This window comes from Pleuronectes platessa, chromosome 23 (assembly GCF_947347685.1).
Source record: "Pleuronectes platessa chromosome 23, fPlePla1.1, whole genome shotgun sequence".
NCBI classification, from domain to species: domain Eukaryota; kingdom Metazoa; phylum Chordata; class Actinopteri; order Pleuronectiformes; family Pleuronectidae; genus Pleuronectes; species Pleuronectes platessa.
In genome coordinates, this window is record NC_070648.1 from 8,325,125 (window position 1) to 8,347,991 (window position 22,867).

Here is a 22,867-nt window from a genome sequence, read left to right on the forward strand (position 1 = left end):
AGGATTTATAGCCTGTAATGCAGCCGGCCTCCAGTGGGGTGAACAAGATGCTTTGGCTTCACTTTTGGAGAGTAGTCCAGCATCCATCTAAGATCGATTCTAATATTTAAATGAGTACCATCGGAAAACAACTCAGCTCCTGATCAATGAATTGGCTAGCTCGGCCTTAAGGCAAGAACTGCACCAAACTGATTGCCCATTTACTTTTACTGCTTCATACTGTAAATAATCAAATAAAAAATTTACTTGAGCTTTTTTCTCCAAAGACTGGCACACTAGCATGTTGTGTAAGCGATCAATCTACTTCTATATTAAAGCTTATACGATAAAATCTGACCTATCCAAACATGGATTTGGTGCCATGTCTGTGGTTTTTCCCAGAGATAATTTAAAAAGCATGGGTCATTAGGAACGCAGGCTGATTTAAATCAGCTCTGCAGCAGAATAGAGAGAAATGGATACTCTTGCACTGCAGACAATAGCAATGCTTTGTGCAGCTAAGAAATATTTCTCGAGTTATTTACAACCTCAGAAATCCTGGGGACAAAGGAGGGGAACAAGTGGTTGATCATGGTCAGTGGGGGAGAGGACAATTCAAAAAGAGTCCAGGCATGGAAATGTGTGGTGCTTGTGCAGTCTCCCTGGGGTTGCTGCCTGCTTGCTTTTAGAATCATTTTGATGCCGGAGAGAAGCTGCGGTCAGATCGACAGCACGTTGACAACCTTGCTGACCAATGTGGGTTTGAAATGTGGACAGAACGAACCAGTTTGATCTTTCCCTACAGGAGGCAAGGGGGGGGGGGGGGGGGGGGGGATTGACTAGAGTAGGTGTTGGAGAGTTCTTGCATTGCCTCTGTGCTGCTATGTACGAGAAAAAGAACGACAGACTCCAAACCAATTGCTTCGTTTTATGTTTTCTCTCCAAAGCGGATTAAACTGGTTATCCATTGTGAAGCCCTGCTGCTATGGATTGCCATGCAGCAATGTGACTGCAATTGTAGTAAACAAAGTCCGATATGAGGACAATCAGCAACAGCCGTTTCAGGATGCCGGCCAAAACCAGCATCTCCCTGGATCACAAAACATCCAGAGCAACTACAGGCTGTGGCCTTTACTAAATATTTATCTACAGATGTCTTTAATACATTTCAAAGTGGAATAGTACATGGATTTGGCATTACTCAGACACATCAAAATCGTCTCCAGTGAAACTCATCTAAGGCCTCTGATTTCATGTGCAAACAACCCACTGTACAACGCTTCTTTGTTCTGAGCTGAAAAGTCAAACGCTGGAAATTACATAACCCCAGCCTCTTTATTTTGGAAGAACGTTTGGGCAAATTTGTCAAATCCCGAGATGTGAGAAAGAAAAAAAAAAAAGCTCTGGAAAAACACGGGCGCATTTTTTGTGAAAATCTCAGGAATCTTTCCTCCAACTGACCCAGGAATTCACCAACCTTTTGCCTGACAGCTGTAGCTGGTGCCATTCCTCAGAAAGACCACACACCTTCCTCTGTGATGATGCACACAGACAGCAACGCCGGTTAAAATTCCCTGTATATACCACCAGTGGAGCTCGAGAGGCGGACACACATTTGTTTGCCCAATACTGATTTATTGTTTAGTGGCTTGGTTAACCTTTGACATTTTGGATGTGGTCAGTGACCCTCGGGGTTAAGAAATGACTTGACCCTGACATGTGCGGACCAGGCAGAGGAAGTAGGTGACTGTGGGGGAGCTCTGCCGGCCATGTGGCAATTTGAGTAACACCCGTACACATCTTTGACCACTAAGGTTGAGCGTTTCTGATTTGACCCTTTAAAGACGTACACTGTGTCCGAAACCAGCCCCCTTAACCCCTACTCACCATATAGGGACTTTTAGATTTTTTGTCTATCTTGTCAACGCGGCGTGCGCAATGCATGATCATACATACTGATAGTGACCATTGGTTGTACACTACTTTTCACGATGCATTGTGGGTAAAAGTGGGAAAAAATTCCACAAAACATTCGTACATCGCTCCAAAATGTCAGATTCACTATGGATAATGACCAGTGAGTGATTTCTTACACAGCACGCGATGCATAAACACAAAACGTCTGTCCTTTAAATGATTCTAAATTTAAATCCGTTTGGATTCGATACAATCTGGCAGACGGCGCTGCAGACATGTTCCTGACATGTTCAGTTGTTTACATATGCGTCCATATGGGTTTAATTGAATCTCTGCACACAGGCAATACCGGGCATGAAATGAGCTTCACTCGCAGCCAGATGCATTCAAGGTCAAGCAGCACTTGTTCTGTTATGTCTTCATTTATTAGGGGAAATCTTTCTAATACTGTTCCGCTGCATTTATGTGCTAATCAATTGCAAAAAGTCAATACTCCATTCTAAAAGGAGGTAATGTGATTTGGTGGTGACCTGAGAATACTTCCATGCATCTGCAGTCCTTCACATGCGTCTCTGACCGTGTGTTCATTTGTACCTGTTAGGGAACAATCTTCGCAGTAACTGGTAATTAATGAAACACTATCTGGACCCGGACAGTTTATTTATTTACTCTGCAAGACAAATAGGGCCGGGTTGGTCCCTGTAACAACTCTGTCAGCCACGCTGCTGTTCCCAAAGTATAAATCACGGAGCTGATAGAGACAGATGACTCCATTTCCGAGGTTAAAAGGGTACAAATTATGGGCAAGCCCCAAGAAATGTGATCTTGAAGGGGGAGGGTTTAGTCTCTTCAATTCATCCGGGTAGCAAAGATATTTCCTCTGTTTGCTGCAGTTCAGCTCTTGTAGCTATAACTATTATCCAATACGTTTTTATATCATTAAAAATTAACCAAGGATATCAAAGATCTCGTGAAAACCACTTGGTGATCCACAATCTCTCCGAAACCTGGCTGTCATTCGAGGAGAGCCCGCATATGTAACGTTAGATTCAGCACTCTGAGACCACTAATCAAATTTCACAGGGGAAGGTCACTGGTGTTGACTTTGAGGTCGTTAGAATTGTGGTGCTTCGACGCGCCGCACCGGCCCAGAGGAGCGCTGGAGTTAATCGGCAAACTGTTCAAGCCACAAGCTGAACTGGGATCAGATCCACTGGGGGGAATGGCTGGCGTTCTGGTGACGCGTCTTCTGTGTTGTTTGCTCTCTTGTCCTTGCGCTCTAACCTCTATGCCAAATCAGCCAAGGGGCGTTCAGGGCGACTTTGAATCCGTGTGATTTACGCTCGGTGACGACATCGATGTGCAGCATGTGACCCTGGTTAATGCAGTCTAGTTTAAACAAACCTGTGCACTCAGAGAAAGCTAAAACATTGTTTGAGAAAAATGAGTGCTACGTTTACTGTTAGGTGGAGATAAAATCAATCATTTCAGTCTGTCAAGCATGAAATAGCACTCACATTATCATCCTTTAGAAGCTACACTTCTGATAGAAATGTCAAACTATAGAGCTGGAAACGATTAAGGCTCTGAATATGAATAAGAGTGAAGGGAATCAGGAGTAATTACAGATACAGAGCTAGTTGGCTTTTGATTATAGTTGAGATTGTGCAGATGTGTTCTTCTCGTGTGCAAAAAGCTGGTGCTTCGATGTTCAATTTGAAGACAAAAGATTGTGTTCGATTGGTCTTAACACGTGAAAAGCAAATCATCCCCGTGCTTTCTGAGGTATCATGCACGTTTTCCTGCCCATTCTTGTTGTAGAAATAAGCCGAGCTGGAAATGCTTGTTGTGTTTGGCCAGATGGGAAGAACACTATCCCTGGAATTTCATGCATGTCAAACCTTTTGCCCACAATTCTGCTGGGGGACAACACACACACACACACACACACACACACACACGCGCGCACACACATTCGTCAGCTAATCACAGAAAGTTGGGAGTAAGCTGCATACCCGTGGTCCCTGGTCGCCTTGATCGCCCTGCGGAAGGCAAGAAAAAAAGAGTTAGTCTTGAAACACAGGGGTCATAAACGCACATGCACGTGAACACACACACAAGTGTGGTGCCAATAATAAGCAAGACTCCCACCAAAATGATTTTGTAGGCATTATTCAGAACACATTGATAAAGGAAAATAATACAGGAACCCTCAGCAATTCATTGTGGTTCAGAGTAAAATCACTTACGATAACAGGGACTGACATGAATAGAGTACGAGAGACAGAGAGCGAGAAAGAGGGAGAGAAAGAGTGAGAGCAGTGGTGTGAGGTTTGGTGGGTTGGGGGGGCTGAGCGTGGACGAACTGCATTACCAGGCCAGATTTCATGCCCCAGAGATCTTTGGCTTTCTGCCTTTTTTCTGGGGGAGAGATCTCTGTGGAGGGAGCCCGTTCCCCCGAGTAGAAAACGTTTCAAATCAACCTGCATGGTGAGGACTGTGGGTTCATCACGTTAGAGTGAAACCAAGAACAGCACACTTTTGTGTGAGGTAAGTGAAGGAGGACGAAATGCTGGTCTAGAGTCGGATAACTCAAGGTCCTTAAACCGTGTGATTCGACGCACTGCGCTCGCCTGCTGGTTTCAGTCCAGCCACAGCAGTAAAATGAGATGAGCAGTTTATCACATGTGGATTTAAATTACGCTCAAACAAACTCGTAATCCCTGTGAAATTTCAAATAAAGCAAGCTTTTTGGAAGGTATTCAGTCAGCCGCTCCAGACACCGGATTTAACGGCAAAACTGTTGTGAGTGGCCACGATGATGAGCACTATATTCATCTTGGGTGGGAGGAACGAACACAGTTGTTTTTCATTTCATTAAACTGCAGATGAAGCGGTTCACATGAGGCATGAACGTGCATCTGATCAGGACGACTACGTTCGTCACTACTGCCCTAACGGATGCATTTAAATATGGTTTTATCCTTTTAATATGGTTCTGTAAGTGGTCGTGTCTTCGATTTTCTGCTTCAAGGGACACCAAGTGAGGAAAAAAACACACACATGACGTCTGTCAGCGCCAACGTCTTTCCACACCCCACATTACAAGAAATCATCAATTACCAGGGAGCGTAACTAGACACAGATGAGAATCTGCGCCTCTGTGTTTGTGTTTAACGCTGGTTAGCACTCTCGCGCCATTTCATTTTATATCATAGCTGAATAATCCCTGAAATATAACAGATTATTGCCCAAATTATAGCTTTTTTTCATAAATTGTTTATTTATTTATTGCTATCTTGAGACAGGCCTTGACCTTCCACCGTAGCATTTTTAAAATATCTGTTTAAATTTTTTAGATCCACTTGTTTCCATTATACAGGAGTTCAGGGACTTAATCAACTGGATCTCTGTTTTTTTGTCTTTTAAGCGCACGTTTGTCCTGCGCACGTATAAAGAGACAGTGTGGTCATGTTGAATGCACTACTGCTGTTTTATAGAGGAATATTTAACAGGAAATTTAAGGGCCTTATAGTTTGGCTCTGGCCTTCAATCATTAATGTTCTGTGCTATGTGGACGACAGGAGAATTTATATATTCAAACTTGACGACAGGAGGACTTTACTAAAAGTATGTGTGAGAAATCCTAAAGTCAAACATTTTATTGTATTTGCATTGTTTTACTCCTTTAAAATGATTATTTTTTTTATTTTTTTATTTGACCTCTCAATCTCTTTTCTTTTGCGATGCTTTTTTGTTTAAATTGATATCTCTGTTTTTAAAGTTCTGTACAAGAATGCAAATGAGCAACATATCTTTAAGCACATAAAGAAGAAATATGCATTAATAACCATCAATATAAAATGACTCACCTTTTCACCCTTTGGACCTGGAGTACCCTACAGAGAGAAAAAAACAGGATCGTTAAAAACAAAATCAACACTGCATATAAAACAAGAAAATGAGAAATGACCTTGTCAGTTAGTTGTAATCATTGTGGCACCATGGTAAGTAACAATACCCCAAAGACAACTGTGAAAGCCAGGGTGACCAATCATGTAACCAAGAAACAAGCTAAACAAAACTTGAGGGAGGCGCTGAAATAATAGGATTACGAAATTGGGTTTTGATGAAACCAACATTGTGTACTTTCCCATTCAGCATTTGATTAAAATGTCCTGTCACAGACTGGGAACTGGTGCGCTAGGCATCGAAGAAGGCACGGCTTATACAAACATCCAATTAAAACAAAAAACCCAAATCAAGTCCATGTTTACTTAGAAGATCGAATCCAGCAATCTCCAAACCACGTATTGGCAAGCACGCGGTAGAAATGTGCCCCGAACAAGACGGACGATTCTTGTTCCTGAAACACAGTTTTTCGTGAGGCGGCGTTGCGTCCAGTGCCCGTCAATCATCAGTAAAGAGCTCCTGGGTGGGCCCCGTAAAAAGATCACGGGATGAGGCGGAGGACTTTTTAATGATGAAGCGCATCCATACGCCTGAGCCTAATGAGCTGGAGTTCAAATAAAGTGCTACAAGATTAAGATTGACGGATGAACGTCCCATGTGTTGGGTTCTCTTTCTTTCCTTCTCCGAGTTTGGACGTTTGGGAAAAGCTATCTTTGGAAAAAAACGGTGTCGGTTCGCTTTCCACCGAGCGACTAACTTACCACCCGCTCAACGGTAATGTCCACGAGCCCCCGGAGAAACGGAGAGGGATGGTTGGGCCAATGCTAATCTGTAATCCGTCAAATATATTTATAAGATAAAACTGCTTTATTTCTGCTTACAGACAAATCCGTATCGAAGTCCAGATCCAAATCTACTACGATCACTTGATTGAGGATTTTGTAACTGCCAGAAAAATGTTTGCACTCGACCTCAGGTAAAAAGAATAAACTTGTTCTGCTGTCGCAACTGTAGTAGCTGTGCGGTGGCTACTTTTCCTGGATCGCACTGGTTTGTTTCCAAAGACATCAGACACGCAGAAAAAGCAAACTGACACTAATCCACAGATTGATGACATTAGAATAAGACCCATGTTTGGACGCTGTTCCTTAAGAGTCTATGGAACAGTGACCCAGAACAGTCGGCTTGCAGACACAGACAAGCTTTCACTGCATTGGCACATTATAGTATGGTTTTAAAACTGAAATGCTTCAGAGGTAGTCCAGCAGTTTTCCGCAGCCAATATCTACCACAATGCTCTGGGGAAAGTAAGTCGTAGCCAGGTTTCTGCCTGCTCAGTGCCTTTGGACATTATTTTTGATGCACAGTTAACTATGCATAGCTTTTTGTTTATGTATAGTCGTGCATGTCCCAACTGGATCTGCACTGGGCCCACTTTCGCCTCGGCCATGTGGCTGTGAACCTGCACAAGCACTTATAATGCATTGTACCAGTTAAATAAAAGGCAACCCAGATCGCTTCGACAAACCCAGACTCATGCTGATGGGATACACTGCTCTACACACACAGACTCACATCTAAAGAGGTGACATACAAACGGCCACAACACACTTGTAAACACAGAATGTGCCATTATAAAAGCAATGTTCCCAATTGCGGTTCCTTGGGGGGTAATAACACAGGCAACATTCCAGCGCGGAGAAATACGTTTCCAGCATGTTTCTGATGTTTCTATTTGTTGTGAGGGGAAATTGCCTTTGGACAATAGGAGGCTATTGACAAGCTGTTACTGCAAAGATGTGAATGGCTGCAACACAGAAATACACAAATACACCCGCTGACAAGTAGTATTGTGTCTGGCACTGTAAAATCCAGATTGAAAATTAATAGTGAAATTTATCACTGGGCAACGCACATTTGTGGACAAAAACTTTGTGGAATTGGTCATTTAAATAAATTCTAAATTGTTTCAAGACAAGTGCAGCAACACAGTGAAACCTGATCAAATCCTTGTTGAGCTTCCATTACAGGGCAAAACACAGCATGCCAGGATTTCTTAAACGGTGCCATTGAGCCATTTCAACTTCTTTGCATGCTGGCTATCTACTTTTCTGACGCTGTCAACGTTTGATAAGTGTTACAGTTGACTCAGTGCGTGTATATATATTTTTGTCTTCAAATTAAATATCTTTTTTGCATTTCCTCAGAATATAAATGTGACCAGCAAAGCAACTGCAGATGTATCTCCTGGCTGTCCATCACTCGTAGACTTTAAAGAAAGATGGACGACATGGAGACCCCCAAGTGAGGCCAAAGCACAGTACAGGTCATAAACCCTCCCTCCTCCATTTGTAGATGGGACATGGAGCACACTGAAAACATTAAACTACACGTTAAACACACTGATGTACGTCCAATTGCTCATTTGTGCCAAAGTTTGGTTTCTATTAGTTATTTGATGCTATAAGAACGCTGTAAATCGTCATGATTGACAGCTCAGACTTAATCACGATCATGGCGTGTGTATTGGCGGGACATGGCTCCATCCCCCGACCACTACGGCGCAGTCTTTGGTTCCAAATGCTCAAGATGGCAGTGTTCACATCCTGGCTAGTTTATCATTTCTGGATTGTGAGAGGGAATTTCAACAAGTCGTCCATCTTTACATACAGTATATGATGCCATCGTATGAGGCATCCAGGCTTGATATATTTAACAAATGTACTTTTGAACTGTATCAGTCCAATAAATGACAGCATGTTCTGATTTACTTCACTAGGTGGGGAATGCTGCTTTTATACACCTCTTCATAATCTTGTTCAGTTCGCTCGTCTACCTGCTGGTAAAGCATGTGGAAATGATTTGGCTGCACAATCTGCACCTGCTCATTATACGGCCAATCATTTGCACATCACTTGGACAGACAGCATCCACAGGGGCTTCTCCAGAAGGTTTAAGCAAGTACAGTGAGAGCCTTTTATGGAGACTATTAAACAGAGCTCCTGCGAAGACCATTTCAAAAGGGGCGAACTGTACTGCGGCGGGTATCTGTTTGCAGCTTTGTGGCTTTGTTCTGCCCCAAGGAAGGTTTTTAATCAGCACCTGCGTATGCTTTTCACATCGTTCTCGTTTTTACTGCTTCTGCTCTGGCTCTTTTTCAAAAGCAGCCCTCCAGCAGGTGCTAGACATGGCTCATCAGGCTGCTTCTGTTTGATCCGTCCTGCTCACAATGCATTAGTTTGCTGAACATGATTAACCCCCCAGTGTTTACTATATCACTGGGTTTTTAAGTGGCCACATATATGTAAAAAGAACACTATCATGTCGTCTTCAGAAATAAACGTATTTTTACATAAGAAGCTACCAGCAGTATCTAGGTAGTATTGAGCTGCACCAACTGTTCTGTCAACACAACGCCTCTCCCTGTCATACTTGGGATTCAAGCGCGTTGACTTGGTGCAGTCTGGCCTCTAAAAAAGGCAAAGAAGACGAAGAGGAAGCACAAACAGAAACAGTTTTTTTTACCGGCTTGTCCTGTTTCTTTGTTTTGACAAACCAGTTGCAGAGGTTTTTCCTGCAAAATGCCTTGTCTTTACCTACAGTCTGTGAAATCTCCCTGCAGGAGCCATCTGGGAATCTCTATGCTCCCTTATTAATGAGTTAATGAGGGCAAATTGAGATTTCTGTAGAGAAAGACCTGTTGCAGTCTCTTGCCTCCGGCACGATCGTTAGTGCACCACATGCACCAAGTTAAGGCTGGGACGCCGGCGCATGCCAGCGGAAATGGTGTCATTTCTGGCAGGAGTCACTGCGTGCGAGGACAGTAAATGGCGAGAGTCTTGACATCGTCATGTGTTTGCCAGATAACATGGGGGGACTCCAGGAAGTTACTACACAGAGCCAAGAACTACTCCAGTCCCCTGTTGCAAAAGCTTGAGTTGTGGATGATTAACCAAACAAGCTTACCTCTTAATAATGGAGCTTTTCAGATGTTGCTAGCCTGGTGCTAAGCTAACCGCCTTCAGCAGAAATAAGACTCATATAGGCAAATATCCCTATTCCTGAAACTGTCAAAACGATGTCTTTGGCAAATTTCTGAGAACAATGTTACATTTGGTATTTCCATGTGTGTCCGATAATATTTCAATGGGTTTCCTCGAAAACTTTTTCCCAGATTAGTCCCAGTGTAAGCAACGTCAAGAAATATCAAATGTGTCTTTGTAAAAGCAGCTGCCCCAAAGCAGAAGCTCTATATCTGCTTATTGGAAATGACACGCATCACATTGATGGTAAGCCTCACATCTTCTGCTGCTTAACGCTGGGCAAACCTCTGTCAAACCTCCATCATGAGATGATTTGTAACAGAACATCCTCTGTGCATGATACTGTCGAGTTGGTGGACCACTGGATCAAGTTTAAGTTTTTTTTCCTCTTTCTCTTATATCCACATACATGTCTAGCTTCTCATTCCGAGCCAAACCATGACCACTGTCTCCTGAAATGGCCTGAATGAGCTGTGGGTATGAAATAAAGAGGAAACCCCAGCCACCTTTAAAAGGGAGCGGGGGAGGAATATGGAACGGTCTGCCGGGAAATATAAAAAAAAGGCAAAGAGAAGTAGGGCCAGATCCACAACAAAAAATATCTCTAGATAGTCCTGAAGGAATTTATTCAAATTTGATGAAAACTTTGAAAAGATGAACTGATTCGATTTGGACGGTCAAAGGTCAAAGTCACGTGTGTCCCCACAGGAAATCTTTTTGGCCTCTCGAACGTGATATCTCAAATATTTATAATTTTGATACACAGAATATTTGATCTTCATAAATATGTGGCTGCTGTGATATAAACTAATTGAAGTAATGATTCAATTCTGTATGTCCATTGTGATTCTCAGATGAAATTCCTTCTTAATCAAGCTTTCAATCAACAAAGACAATCATAAACAACGTAATAATAAAACGAATGAATGAATGACTAATTATGAATATCAAGGCAGCTTTCACTTAGTCAAATACCTAATTTTAAAATGGTCTCAAAAAGATGTCAAGAAAACTCATGAACATTCTTCACACTCCTTCTCTCCTATCATTTTCTGGATGAAAGCTCAGCAATGCTCGTCTGACTCTGCAGTGTGAGGAGATGGGCTGGCTCTCCTCCACGGCTATAGCTGTTGTTGACATGAGCAGAGTGATTCTTCAGGGTTTAGCTGAGAGCCTCTAGTGCGATCTTGTGAATCCAACACGATGCAAAACGTCAGCAAACGTGGGATCTGCACGTAACCTCCGTCTGGACTCGGGTGTAGTTTTCATCACAGCGACCTGTTAAACCTATCGAGCTCCAGGAAATCAATCCATCAAACGGAGCTCAAATCCTCATGAGAGGACGCGGGCCAAGCGGCCTGGCAGCAGTCGCTGTAGCCCAAACTGCTGGCCACATGGCTCCAATCATCTCACCCCGGAGCACTGGCATCTCAGAGAGCGCAGGCCAACAACTACCGCTTTTACAACCTCGCCTTTACGGGCATACGGTTTTCTCACACAGCAACACAATATTAATAAACATGTGTACACAGGAAGTTGAGCAAAAAGCAATCCTCTAGTCACAGAGCGTTGACAGGGAACGGGATAAGTGATGAGGGGGCAGGTGAGGAGTGCTGCCGACCACAAAAGTGGGAAGAGGGTCAAATAAACAGTTCGCAAAGACTAAACCCTGACTTACGCTCTTCACACAGTAAAGTGATAGATTGTGTTTTCTATGCCTCTAAGTGAAAGTAATTTCTAGATCCCACAGTGCAGTTCGACCTCACTGACTCACCAGAATAATTAGCCATTTGAGAAATAGGCTACATTTATTTTCTTCTCTCCAAGCTAGACAAGAAGACTGACACCACCCTCAAATCTAAATTGTTAACCATGAAAGTGCCACAAGCAGCAAGTTAGCTTAGCACAAAGGCTGCATGGAGACAGTGGGAGACAGCTAGCCTGGCTCTGTGTGAAGGAAACTAAGTCTGACTGCCAACACCACTACAGCTAATGAACAAAAACTGATGTAGTCCCAAAAATGAGCCCTGGAACACTACAAATTGGCATTTTTGCACTTCGATTTATGGTGCAAGTTACTGGCCTGCTAGGCAGGTTGTGTTGCCTTTGGACAGCGCCAGGGTGAGTGTTCTGCCAGCTTCCAATCGTTATGCTAAGATAAGCTAATCAGTTAGTAGCATAGACTGTGCATAAAGATGAACGTGACCATTAAGTGAAGCCAAACCATCACGATCGCCACCTGGTGGCTGACTGCAGTATAGGTCTGAAATTCCGACTCCTTGTTAGTGGAAGGGAACAATTTACTAAAGTTGGCTCCTTCTTATAAAGTTTAATTTGATTATGATGACTATGAAAAATGGGGTGAAACCTCATGATTGACAGCTGAGACTAACTTACAATCAGTCAGTGCATATATTGATGAGACCTCTTTATCCCTGATAGCTACGACGCAGACTCCAAATGTGCCATAACTGGAACATTTTGGCTATATGTCATCGTATCCGGGAGGAAGTGGAAATGTACTGTCAATGTTTGCTGGCTGCCAACCAGCAATGAGAAGTTTCTGTCTTCTCTTTGCACAAGCGGCGCTGCAGCAATATTAGCGCACAGTTCAAGGTTTAGCTGTATAGAGAAATATAAAGAACATGTACGAATGCAAGACAAGAAATACTGTAAAATGCGCATGTTGCTATATGCAGCTAAAAGCTCGGAGTATCATTGGAATTGAAATTTTACTAAGTTTAAAACAAATGTTTGAACAAATGTGGAAAAGAGTCTAAAGTCATTTGGTTCAAAAAAATACATTTATATTTAATATATGTACACCTCCATCTGTTAGTTCTGCATGGGAACCCTCAATCTTATTACCGTGGGCCCCGGGGAACCTTTTTCCTGACGGGAAACTAATGGAGGACAGGGATGTGAGTAATCAGAGCAAAATGGGCAGGAGCGGATGACCACAAGTGGCTGGTGCTCGTCGCGGGAATCTGTATGCAGAGGTTAGGCAGGGATAGGAAAACCACACTGGAAAACTGACTTGGGAATGGCATCTGGTTCCCATATCCACCGTGTATCACAATTAGCCAGCAGAAAATAACTTAAATGTGTGTGTGTGTGTGTATGTGTTTGTGACTGTGTCTGCTTGCTGTTATGTGTTGAATGTTCTTGTGGGAGCAGGGACACTGTGAGCTGGGTAAAGTGAAACTGAGAGTGTTATTGGTTATAGGTGTGTGATGCCTAAGTACAGTGACAAGACACTTCTTAACGCACAATTCTCAGAGGGAGAAGGTCCCATGATGCCTGAAAAGGGGAGATATATAAACAGCTTAGCTGAAAATGCCCAACATTAAAGCAAATTTTTGTGTGTGCAATACATAAGCAAATTTCGGACCCACAAAATTCTTGTCATGGATATAAATGATGAATAAGGGACAATGTTCCAGTTGGAAAAGCATTTCTTTCACTTCTTCTGTTGATTCAATTAGAACCGCATTCTGGCCGCTGGTCTCCTTCTCATCATTTGATATTACGAGTTGGAGGAAAATTCCTCTCAATCAAAGAGATGTTGAGTTTTTCTCTTAAACTGCAAGCATCACATTCGTACGCTGTTATTTCTCCCACCGTGCTAAGGTAGTGACGGACAGTTTTCCCTGCGAGTTTTCAGCCGGCTCAGCCAACCAAAATGCTCTGTACGGACCGCTTCCAATCACTGAGAGTGAACCTCACGTTGGGCCCTAACGCTGCCTCTCATCACTCGCTGACAGACAAGCGCTGCTGATGGGCACAGCGTGAGCCGAGGACTGACATCTAAAAAGGTCAAACTCTTACTGTTGTCACATCCAGTGCCAGCGGGCCTCCTCAGGCTGCGCTGGCCTTAAGAGCCCAAATAATAGCTGTCATGTCAGATAGATCCACATGCAGCTCTCGGTGCAGCCTCTTCAGAATGCATGCGTTTGTGTGCGCGTGCCCTCTGTGCAGAATTTAAACTGTTAATGGCCTTTCTGTTTTAAACTAACAACTTGCAAAACAGTGGTAACCCACATATGAGGGCATATCTCCATGTCTCCATCTCTAAGTAGAGTCTCACTTTAGATAAAATGGAACCTTCTCCTGCTCTGGAGGGCAAGAGGGATCAGATGGAATATATTTTATTAACAGGTGTCAAGCTGCGGGCTCCTATATGCCTCGACCCCACATTGCCTCTAATCCCTATACTGCAGCTGCATAATTCATACATCGTGACAGATCATCCTCAACTTGGGTCGCTGGAATCTCGGCTGATAAAGACGGGAGGTGGAAGCTACTTCAGCAGATACAGCCATCCACTCATTGGGAATGTGGGTGAACTCTTGGAAGGCCTTGTGCTTAGTCGTAGCTGGCCCGGCTTGTGACTCCAGTGTGGTGCAGAGGCATGCTAAGCGGGCTGAAGTGGGTTTGATATTTTCTACACCGTATCATTTTCAAATGTTTCCCATTTCTTTCTGACCAGATTTCAAAGCGTGTTAGCCTCTAGCCCTGTCTGCATCATTTTAATCTAGGATGGCACACAGTGTGCACTAAGGGAGCAGGGTCAGCGGGTGGCGTTGGCGGGTACTCGAGTGCGCCCTCAGGGATGGTGTTTTATGCTTGATTAGAGCTAAACGGCGTGCACACACATCGGTGTGTGCTTCATGTTTTGACACGGACCACCCTTGCAGAGGGATGAGAAAAGTAGATAGCCAATCATTTTTGCATCAGCTGTCATTACCCGAACCTTACTAACCTTTATGTAAGGCAACAAAAATACCAATTTATATGGTTTCAGTGGCGAGATGCGGCAACCGCCTCAGCCAGTGTCTGCAACATGTCTCCGCTAATATTTTCCCAATCTGTCTGGAGAACAAGAAGCGATATCCAACCAATCAACTTGACAACCGACCCGGCAATCCCAACGCAGAACTGACACAAAAAACTGCGGTGGAAAAGAAGGGAAAAGAAGGGAAATCCAAACAAAGCAAATCACTTTTCCATGTCTAAACGCGGATCACGGACCGCCAATGAGGATCTTTTCCTACTGAGTTGTGATTGAGGAGGCCTATTCTCTTTCGGTCTCTGCGACCACAGGTCCCTGTCCGTTCATCAGCGGCTGAGTAACGATTAAGTCACCGAGATCCGTAATGACTTCAGCAGTGGTTGCTTTGTTTGGCTCGGAGGGGCTATGTACAATTTACGCAGTGTTCGCAGAGTTATAGAGGTTGACAACAAGAGAGCTGTTGAATATTCATCGCGACGTGTCCCCTGCCATCCCCCGGGTGGGCATTCTAAATGAGAAACCACATGAGATCACTTACTACTGTCTTTAAGATACTGGCACAGAGTTTTTTTTACAGTTCGGAAACAGATGCGGTGACCATTGGGTGAGTCATGGTCAGATCGTTGCATTTTTCGAAGAGAAATGCATTCCCACACCCAGACTTTTTTTATGTACCATAAATTATAACCTTTTTGGTTAAGTGCAGTATGGGAATTGTTTTGCCTATCAAACATTTACAGCTCTTTCTGCTACCTGTAAGGACTTCAGGGAGTGATTTGTCATCGGGAGCCAGAGGAGATATCCCAGAAGTACAGAAAACACAGGAATCCCATGCATTTATTGGCAAACCCAAACTCTCCTGCTGTATGGACATTTCAGACAACACTTTTTGGATTTCATTCGGCTCCTGAGACAACTGGGTGTATGGTTTTATTTGTCAGATGTGAAGCCTGGCGAGAGAGAGCGGCTGAGAAGTGAGACCACCTGCACTCACTTACGTCCCAGAACCCCAGGAGCGAGTGTCTGAGAGGGCTCCAAGGATTAACTTACGACTTTTACAGCTCAGTCGACACACGCGATTATACCTATTCAATCACACTTGCCCCCGGACTATAAATAATTTTAACAGAGCATATACGCACTCGCACACACACAGGACCCGCTTGACCCAGCTATGCAGCAAACTGTCACAGTCTCCGGTGCCGTATGTGTGCATGTATGGGTTTGTCTTCATCTTTGGAGAAACTCTGAAGCTTTCCATCTGGTAGGGGGAGTGAATCTGCGATCACCCAGCAGTATAATGAGGTGAGATAATCTGTTCGGGTTCAGGGAGCAGGAGGGGTGGAGGCCGGTAGCTCGGATATTACAAACCAGACTGGCCAGATGACGGGGAGAGGGTCCATATACGTGGAGGGCCGGGATGAAGAGGATACTTATAATAGACTAGGAGTGTTGGGTGCAACTAAAATCTCTGTCTTAATCTTAAACTAGTTATTTCCCTTGTGATTGTGCACCTTGATTCCAGTTTTTTATGCTAAGCTAAGCTAACTGGTTGCTGACCATAGATAGCCTGTGGCCAGATATTTTGTCCCGTCACAGTTTCATAGCCAACCATTACATTGTACACACTCCTCATAATAACAAGAGATCTCTAACTTGGTGTTTTGCTCCATTGCTGCACTACTTTGCAACACGTCTTGTCAGTCAGACCTAATAGTTTCAGCTGCAGTTGTACACAAACTTCCCTTTTTCAGCCCTTATTTTCTTTCTTGTGAACTGCCTTTGACATTTGTGCTACTGGATGTTTGTAACGTGTTGTTGCAGCGTCCTGCCGACATGTTTTACTGCTGCTGCGTTGCTTTTACCTTCACATGGCTATCACATTTTGGAGGAGGATGTGGAGCAGGCATACTTACAGGAGTTCCTGAAAGAGAAAGAGGGGGGGGAAATATACATGGTTAGTGTGTTTTCAATCAGTGATCAAACAGACTCAGATCATCAATGTTCCAGTGAAACCACATATCCAAGTATTTAAGATGGGAAAGGAGGCTCTTGTTTTGAATTATTTCCTTGGGAAGGAACCTCTAACAGAGATTTATCTCTTCCATGATGCAGTCACTGAGGATGCCAGATAGACAGATTCAGGAAGCCCCCATATTCTGATAAAAAGATTCCAATCGAGTTTGCATGCATTCGGGCCACCAGGCCTGGCGATCACATTTAACTTTTATAAGTGGCTCTAATTTCACTCTTACAAGGGGCTTGTGCGCTTGTTAAATACTAGCCCCGCATTTTTTCGAGGTGACAGTTGGCCCACAGCCCTCAAAGGGCTGTCGGCCAACTTCCTTCAGGGCTCCCCAAACCCCCTGCAAATCATTTCAGGTCACTTTTGGTTCTTATTAAAAAAGTTGCCCAGCTGCTTTCACACTGACGAAAAAAAGTTCATTTCCCCCCCCCCTTTACAGCTCCTATGCCCTTGAACCGTTCTTCCTCACAACCAAGGGAACGCGCAAATTGCTCCTGCAGCTGAGGCATTTAAGGAGCCATATTGGAGGCTGCACTTTTGTAGTGTTGTTTTATGGATGGCTGAGTTACAGTGGACCACTTAGCTTTTAATAAACCTGCTCCACTGTGTGAGTGTGTGTTACATGTCCCACTGTGTCTAATGGCTCTGTGCACCGTTTTCAACTAACAATGATGGTATATCCCAAAAATTTGATAAATATGTACGATATCAACGTACATTTAATAGGCACCATTAAGGTTTTCGGGGGACTTCAAATTTGTCATGGCGTATAATAAATGTAAAAATAAATAGTGGATGACATGTACTTAAAAATCCATTCAGGCGGAGTGAGTTTCACTTTCTCTTCTAACGCTGCCATGATCAGTCATCTCCTCCACAGTTTTCCACCCTGCAGCTCCGAGTGTAAAGGTTACAGAAGGTATCGTGCTAGACTGAGAGTGCCATCGCTCACACCACGGTGAGAGTGGTTGGAATGCTCTTAGATGACACGGAGGCTCATGCAGCTGCACTGGGGACCGGAATGCAATTTGTCCATAACAGCTATTGTGAAGAAAAAGCTGCTTCTCTTCATACCTGAAATTGATGAGCCGCGGTAATGGCAAATTGCTCGAGCTGCTCAATTTGAGCATCACATCCCTCTTTTGTCAGCGCAGGTACACGCGTAACAAGACGTCGTTCTTCACGTAGGGAAAATATGTTTCCGAAACGTCTGACACTTTCCAGAGTTGACCAGCTGCCAGAACAGTTTGAGACCGCGGCCTTCGCTGCTCCAAAAACCTTTTCATCCAAAGCTTTCCTGCCACAATTTTCCTTTCCGTGTGTCCCCAGTAAACACACCAGAGATCCTAATGAAGTATCCCATTTACTTTGAATGCATAGGTAAATAGCGCAGAGCCCTTTTTCCTACTTGTTCTCCCTGTCAGTGACAGCCAAGTCTGAACCAAAGCTTCCCTCTGTCATTGTAGATGAGTAAACTCTCTACCTACCCCCCCCCCCCCCCCCCACACACACCCTAATATGAATATGTGGGAACTTTTCAGCAGCTTAGTTACTTTCGGTTAAAGCGAGTCATGAATTAAATATGTTTCCCTTCAACATCCACCAGTGTTGAGAAAAGAGGGAAATTGGATTTGCAGAAGGCTTACAGTGCAGAATGCAGCACGCCTGCGCTCGTCAAGGAGCACATTTCTCTGTTGTATAATGTGTCCTAAATGTTTTTTTATCTTCTCCTGGAGAGCTTCACACAGAATATTGCTCCACTTTATGTTCGCCGATATATCCAAACAGTTAATGTAGCAGAAATAAGTGAGTTAAAACTTCATGCAAACATGCACAATCGCTTTTAGAGCGTTCCGAGTGCCAACATTTTGAATTACACCCAATAAGGCATTGCTTTTGTAATGCTATCTAAATGCTTTTGCAGAACCAGTGAACGTGCTGATAAAAAGCTGCTTAACTTCCTGACATTAACATAAAGCAGTCTCTCCAAACAAGCACTATTTCTGGTCGACAAACCTGAGCCAAATCTGTCGGATATTGACAACGGCCTTGTTCAGCGCTGTAATTTGGGTTATTAAACAGAATGGTGAGGCTTGTCAACCCAATTGTTTCCTATTGTCCGCCCTGGATAGACACTGTGCCTATGCAGTCCAGACATTTGGAGTGGCTATGATTGTTTGCTCGTTTCCGACTGATTTGTCATGAGGAAGCCATTCACGGTCTCCACATTCGCTTTGGCCGCCCGGAGAATGAGCAAACTGTCTTTGCACAATGGTGCCGTTTGAAAACAGGCTGGCGCGGTGGATGTTTATTGGAAAGTTGAGCGCTGTGTAAACAAAGCCTGGCGGCGTTTCAGATGCGCAGCCGACCGGATCATTGAACTGGTGTCTTTTCTGTCATTTGATTTCTAATTCTCTCCTCCGCCGCGGCTTTCAGGATCTGTTTGTTGGTGCAGCGAGAGAGAGAGAGAGAGAGAGAGAGAGAGAGAGAGAGAGAGAGAGAGAGAGAGAGAGAGAGAGCGGGGAGCCACGCTGAATGTGTCCTCAGACAGGATCCCAAATTAATTTGGCAAAATCAAACCTGGGAGGAAAATGAAGGAATTGTTGATTCTCGAATAGCACGACCTCAACTGATTTAAGTAGAGTCTGCATCTTAGAAAACCAACAGTCATATATCTCCCCTGACAGACACACTGTTTGGTTATTGGGCTGTGAAACCAAACTGCTCCTGTGGCCCGTCCCCCTCATTTCTCTCTACAAGAGCAGTGCTTTTGTTCCACAGCGTTTCGCCGCGCTCAGCCGCACTGCACAGGAACGCCACCGCACTCCCATCAGGTGAGCGGCCACAGCTCCCTGCCGAGTACATGTTCTCGCTGCTAATTCCATTTGCGGCGACACTCTCCGCCTGTGGGAGCGTCGCTGCACAGCACGTCCTTCTCCTGGATACTCCAGGCCCCCGCTGGGCCAAGTTTGTTGAGTCAACTCAGGAGAGCGTGTGGGCGGGAGGGAGGGGAGGACGGAAATCCTGAGTGCGATCGGAACACTTGTTGCCAAATTTATGCAAAACCAACAAACGCGAATTGTGTGTCCCCCGAATATAACTACATCATGTCTGGGATCGGCACCGAAGGGTTGGAATGTCTTAACGTTTCGACACGGCCGTCAGCACCTCGACAAGTTTGGGCATCGCTTTGACTTTCTCCAACTTTCACTGTCTCTCCTGGTTTTTCCCGTGAAAATCGAGTGCTTCAATGGCGACTAAAGCTGAAACAATCCGAGTGAACAGCGAAACCACAGGAGCCACAAATTACACATCTATAACCTTTTTTAGCCTCCAAAGATATACAGTGTACTTTTACATGATTGTAAGCACAGCATGATTTGCTGTTGTCCCACTGAATTATTCCTTACACGTTTCTAAACAGTGATCTTTGGCCGCAAACACACACGCACACAAACAGACACACAAATGCACTTACCAGGTTCTCCATCGCGGCCTCTTCTTCCTCGCTTTCCCGGAGGTCCTGCAAAAAAGGAAGATAATAAATTTTACTCGGTTATTTGATTGTCTCCGTGTTTTTGTCTGTTTCTTATTCTAAGAGCATTCTCTCAGTCAAACCACTGAGCAGAAGGAGGAGGAAGAGCTGCAGAGAAATATTGTATTTGGAATGCAAACACTTCTGAATCTCAAGGATCATTAAGTATTTTGACTCCAAGAAAAAAGGGAACACACACACAGAAATGTGTGTTTTTCTCTTCTCAGTTTTTGCTTTCGGCACGGATTCTCTGCTTTTTTAATTTGTTTATCGAGACGTGTTTTCCCTTTTTGCCATTTTCCTCAATCTGCTGAAGCTCAGCTGGAGGAGTAAAGTAATTACATGCTTTGTCGGGTTTAACATGTGGACGACTTGACTGGTCTGTTTTATGTACAGGTAGTTCTCAGGTAAAAAATAAGTAAAAAAACATTGGAAATTGGGATCATCTCTCCCAGAATGACCTCCTCCTCCTCCCCCTCCCCCCCCCCCCCCCCCCCCCCATGCAGTCCTCTCCTGAGGTTGGCAGCAGGAGACACATTTTCAGGCTCTGGCATTTTGTTTGCTCTCGGCTCCTAAAAAAAACGGGCGCATTCACAATTTATCCGAAAGGGTGAGGCCATGACTTTTAGTCTGGCTGAAAATTAAAAGCCGGGATCTTGTCATACGGTTTCACAGTGGTGCACAAGCTCGCTCCACCTCTGAGGAAGCCTTGTCAACTTGCAATGGAATGGGTAATATATGAAAAGCTAAATTGCACTTTCCCCCGACATTAAAGCAGCTGTCAGGATCAAAGAGATTGGAAGTCAATGCAGCCGAGAGGAACAAACTTTTCCATCTGGTTGTGCATTACAGAAAATAACCAGATCCAATTTCAGGCAGCAGCAACAACACTGTGAAGGGTTATTATGCAAATCCTTTTCAAACTTCTTTTGACCCCCGCACTGGCAAAGAATAGCTTTTTGTCATCATGAAAGAGTGTTCAAGTTAATTAGAGTCATGTAATGGGATTGGAGAAAGTTTATGAATAGACCACAGAGCTCAACATTAATTGCCTGGGGGTTAAAAGTCGCTGCGAGGAATGACTTTGTGACACTGACCTGCAGCTAAAAAACAGGAGTCAAAATATAAAACAATCAGATGAACTGCTCGTCCCAACAACCTGACGTCCAACCCCTGCTTATAATAATAAAAACTAAAGGGGTACAACGGAAAAATAGAACTGAAAAATAATTCATAATCTGATAACACACAAATGAAGTTTCAAGTGCTTTCATATAACGTGTACTTCAATGAACTCAAATAAGTATTTTCTTAAGTGAACAGTTTTCTTTTTTCAATGTGGGAGACTTGAATTGAGTTTGGGTGAATATGTACTAAAATACTAAAATTATTTTACTTCATATGTTTGATTTGATAACACCACGGTATATGATCATCTTGGGTCATTTCACGTGAAAGTATGCATGTATTTATATATGCATACACAAACTGTATATGTATGCATATATACACACACACACATGGTGTATGTATACAGATTTAGATATCTTTGTTTCTTCTTCATCAACCCTCTATATACATGTATAACATTTATTTTGTAATCTCCTTCACAATGAATGTAAAAGGAGCACATTCTTCTTATTAACGTTCCTTTCCATATGCTTCCATTTCTCCTCTCTAAGCTTTGTTATCTCCATCCCTCTTTAGGGAAAATAAATGAAAGGGACCAAGAAAAGAGTAAAATAAAGACGAAACAATCCCTTTAATACAGCGTTGGGCTGATTTATGATACTCCAGATGTGTTACTAGGGTGCAAAATGCAAGATTATGTTACAAAAACCCATCGTATGATTCTTAGACCTCGATTTGATCCCACTGTTTGGCTCCAGTTCACCCTCCGACCATGCTCCCTTTGGACAGCATCCAGGATAATGTCAGGCGCTGCCAGAGAGGGGTCCAAGCGCAGTTTAAAGTATGTAACCACAGGTGGAGTTTGACTCTCACTTTACTATGGCTCACATCAACCCAGCTTTCTCCATAGGTTTGTTTTTTAAGGTTTGAAAAGAAACACAAGGGGGTTTACTGCGCTTGGCAGCCGCGTTATTATTGCTCACTTTGAAATGACACCCGACACCTTTGAGAGGAATATTTTGTTCATGCGATGATACAACATCCTCCTGATTTTATGGTATATTTCTGACAGCTGCTGAGAAAACATTATCCACATGGGAGTATCTGGTCCAGACAAAATACCCCGCATCATTTTCAGATATCATCTGGATTCACAATATTCATGACAATATTTTTCATTCTGATTATAGACTGTAAGGAGAGACTCCCATACAACCGAGCTGTACCAGCAACTTCGAAGGACTACAAAAGCAAGGCCAACACAAACGCTATGACATTTCAGTTTATGAAACACAAGTCGAGGGAAAACATTGCAAAGCCCATCAGGCCCTGTCAAGAAAGTTGTTTTTCAATCAATTAGGACAAAACCGAGCATTGAAAGAACTTATAAATGAAAGGAACAGGCCTCGAACGTGGTTATTAGACGCTGAGTGATATTCAGCTACCTGTCATAGAAATGCCTGTTCCTTCTCGAAAACACTGTATTGGCCTGACGTTTTTTCCCAGTACCCCAAGTACAGTCATTGAACAGT

The 22,867-nt window shown here is 43.6% G+C and overlaps 1 protein-coding gene across 1 annotated transcript in view; it reads right to left on the reverse strand.

Moving 5' to 3' along the window:
* The window catches only part of LOC128430075 (collagen alpha-1(XXV) chain), a 134,905-nt gene that overhangs the window by 39,850 nt on the left and 72,188 nt on the right, over positions 1-22,867 (reverse strand). Inside the window, exons 3-6 of the mRNA XM_053416028.1 lie at positions 20,148-20,192; positions 16,560-16,567; positions 5,769-5,795; positions 3,912-3,938 (exon numbers count right to left, since the gene is read on the reverse strand). Of these exons, the coding sequence (XP_053272003.1) occupies positions 3,912-3,938; positions 5,769-5,795; positions 16,560-16,567; positions 20,148-20,192 (107 nt within the window). The remainder of the gene's footprint in view (positions 1-3,911; positions 3,939-5,768; positions 5,796-16,559; positions 16,568-20,147; positions 20,193-22,867) is intronic.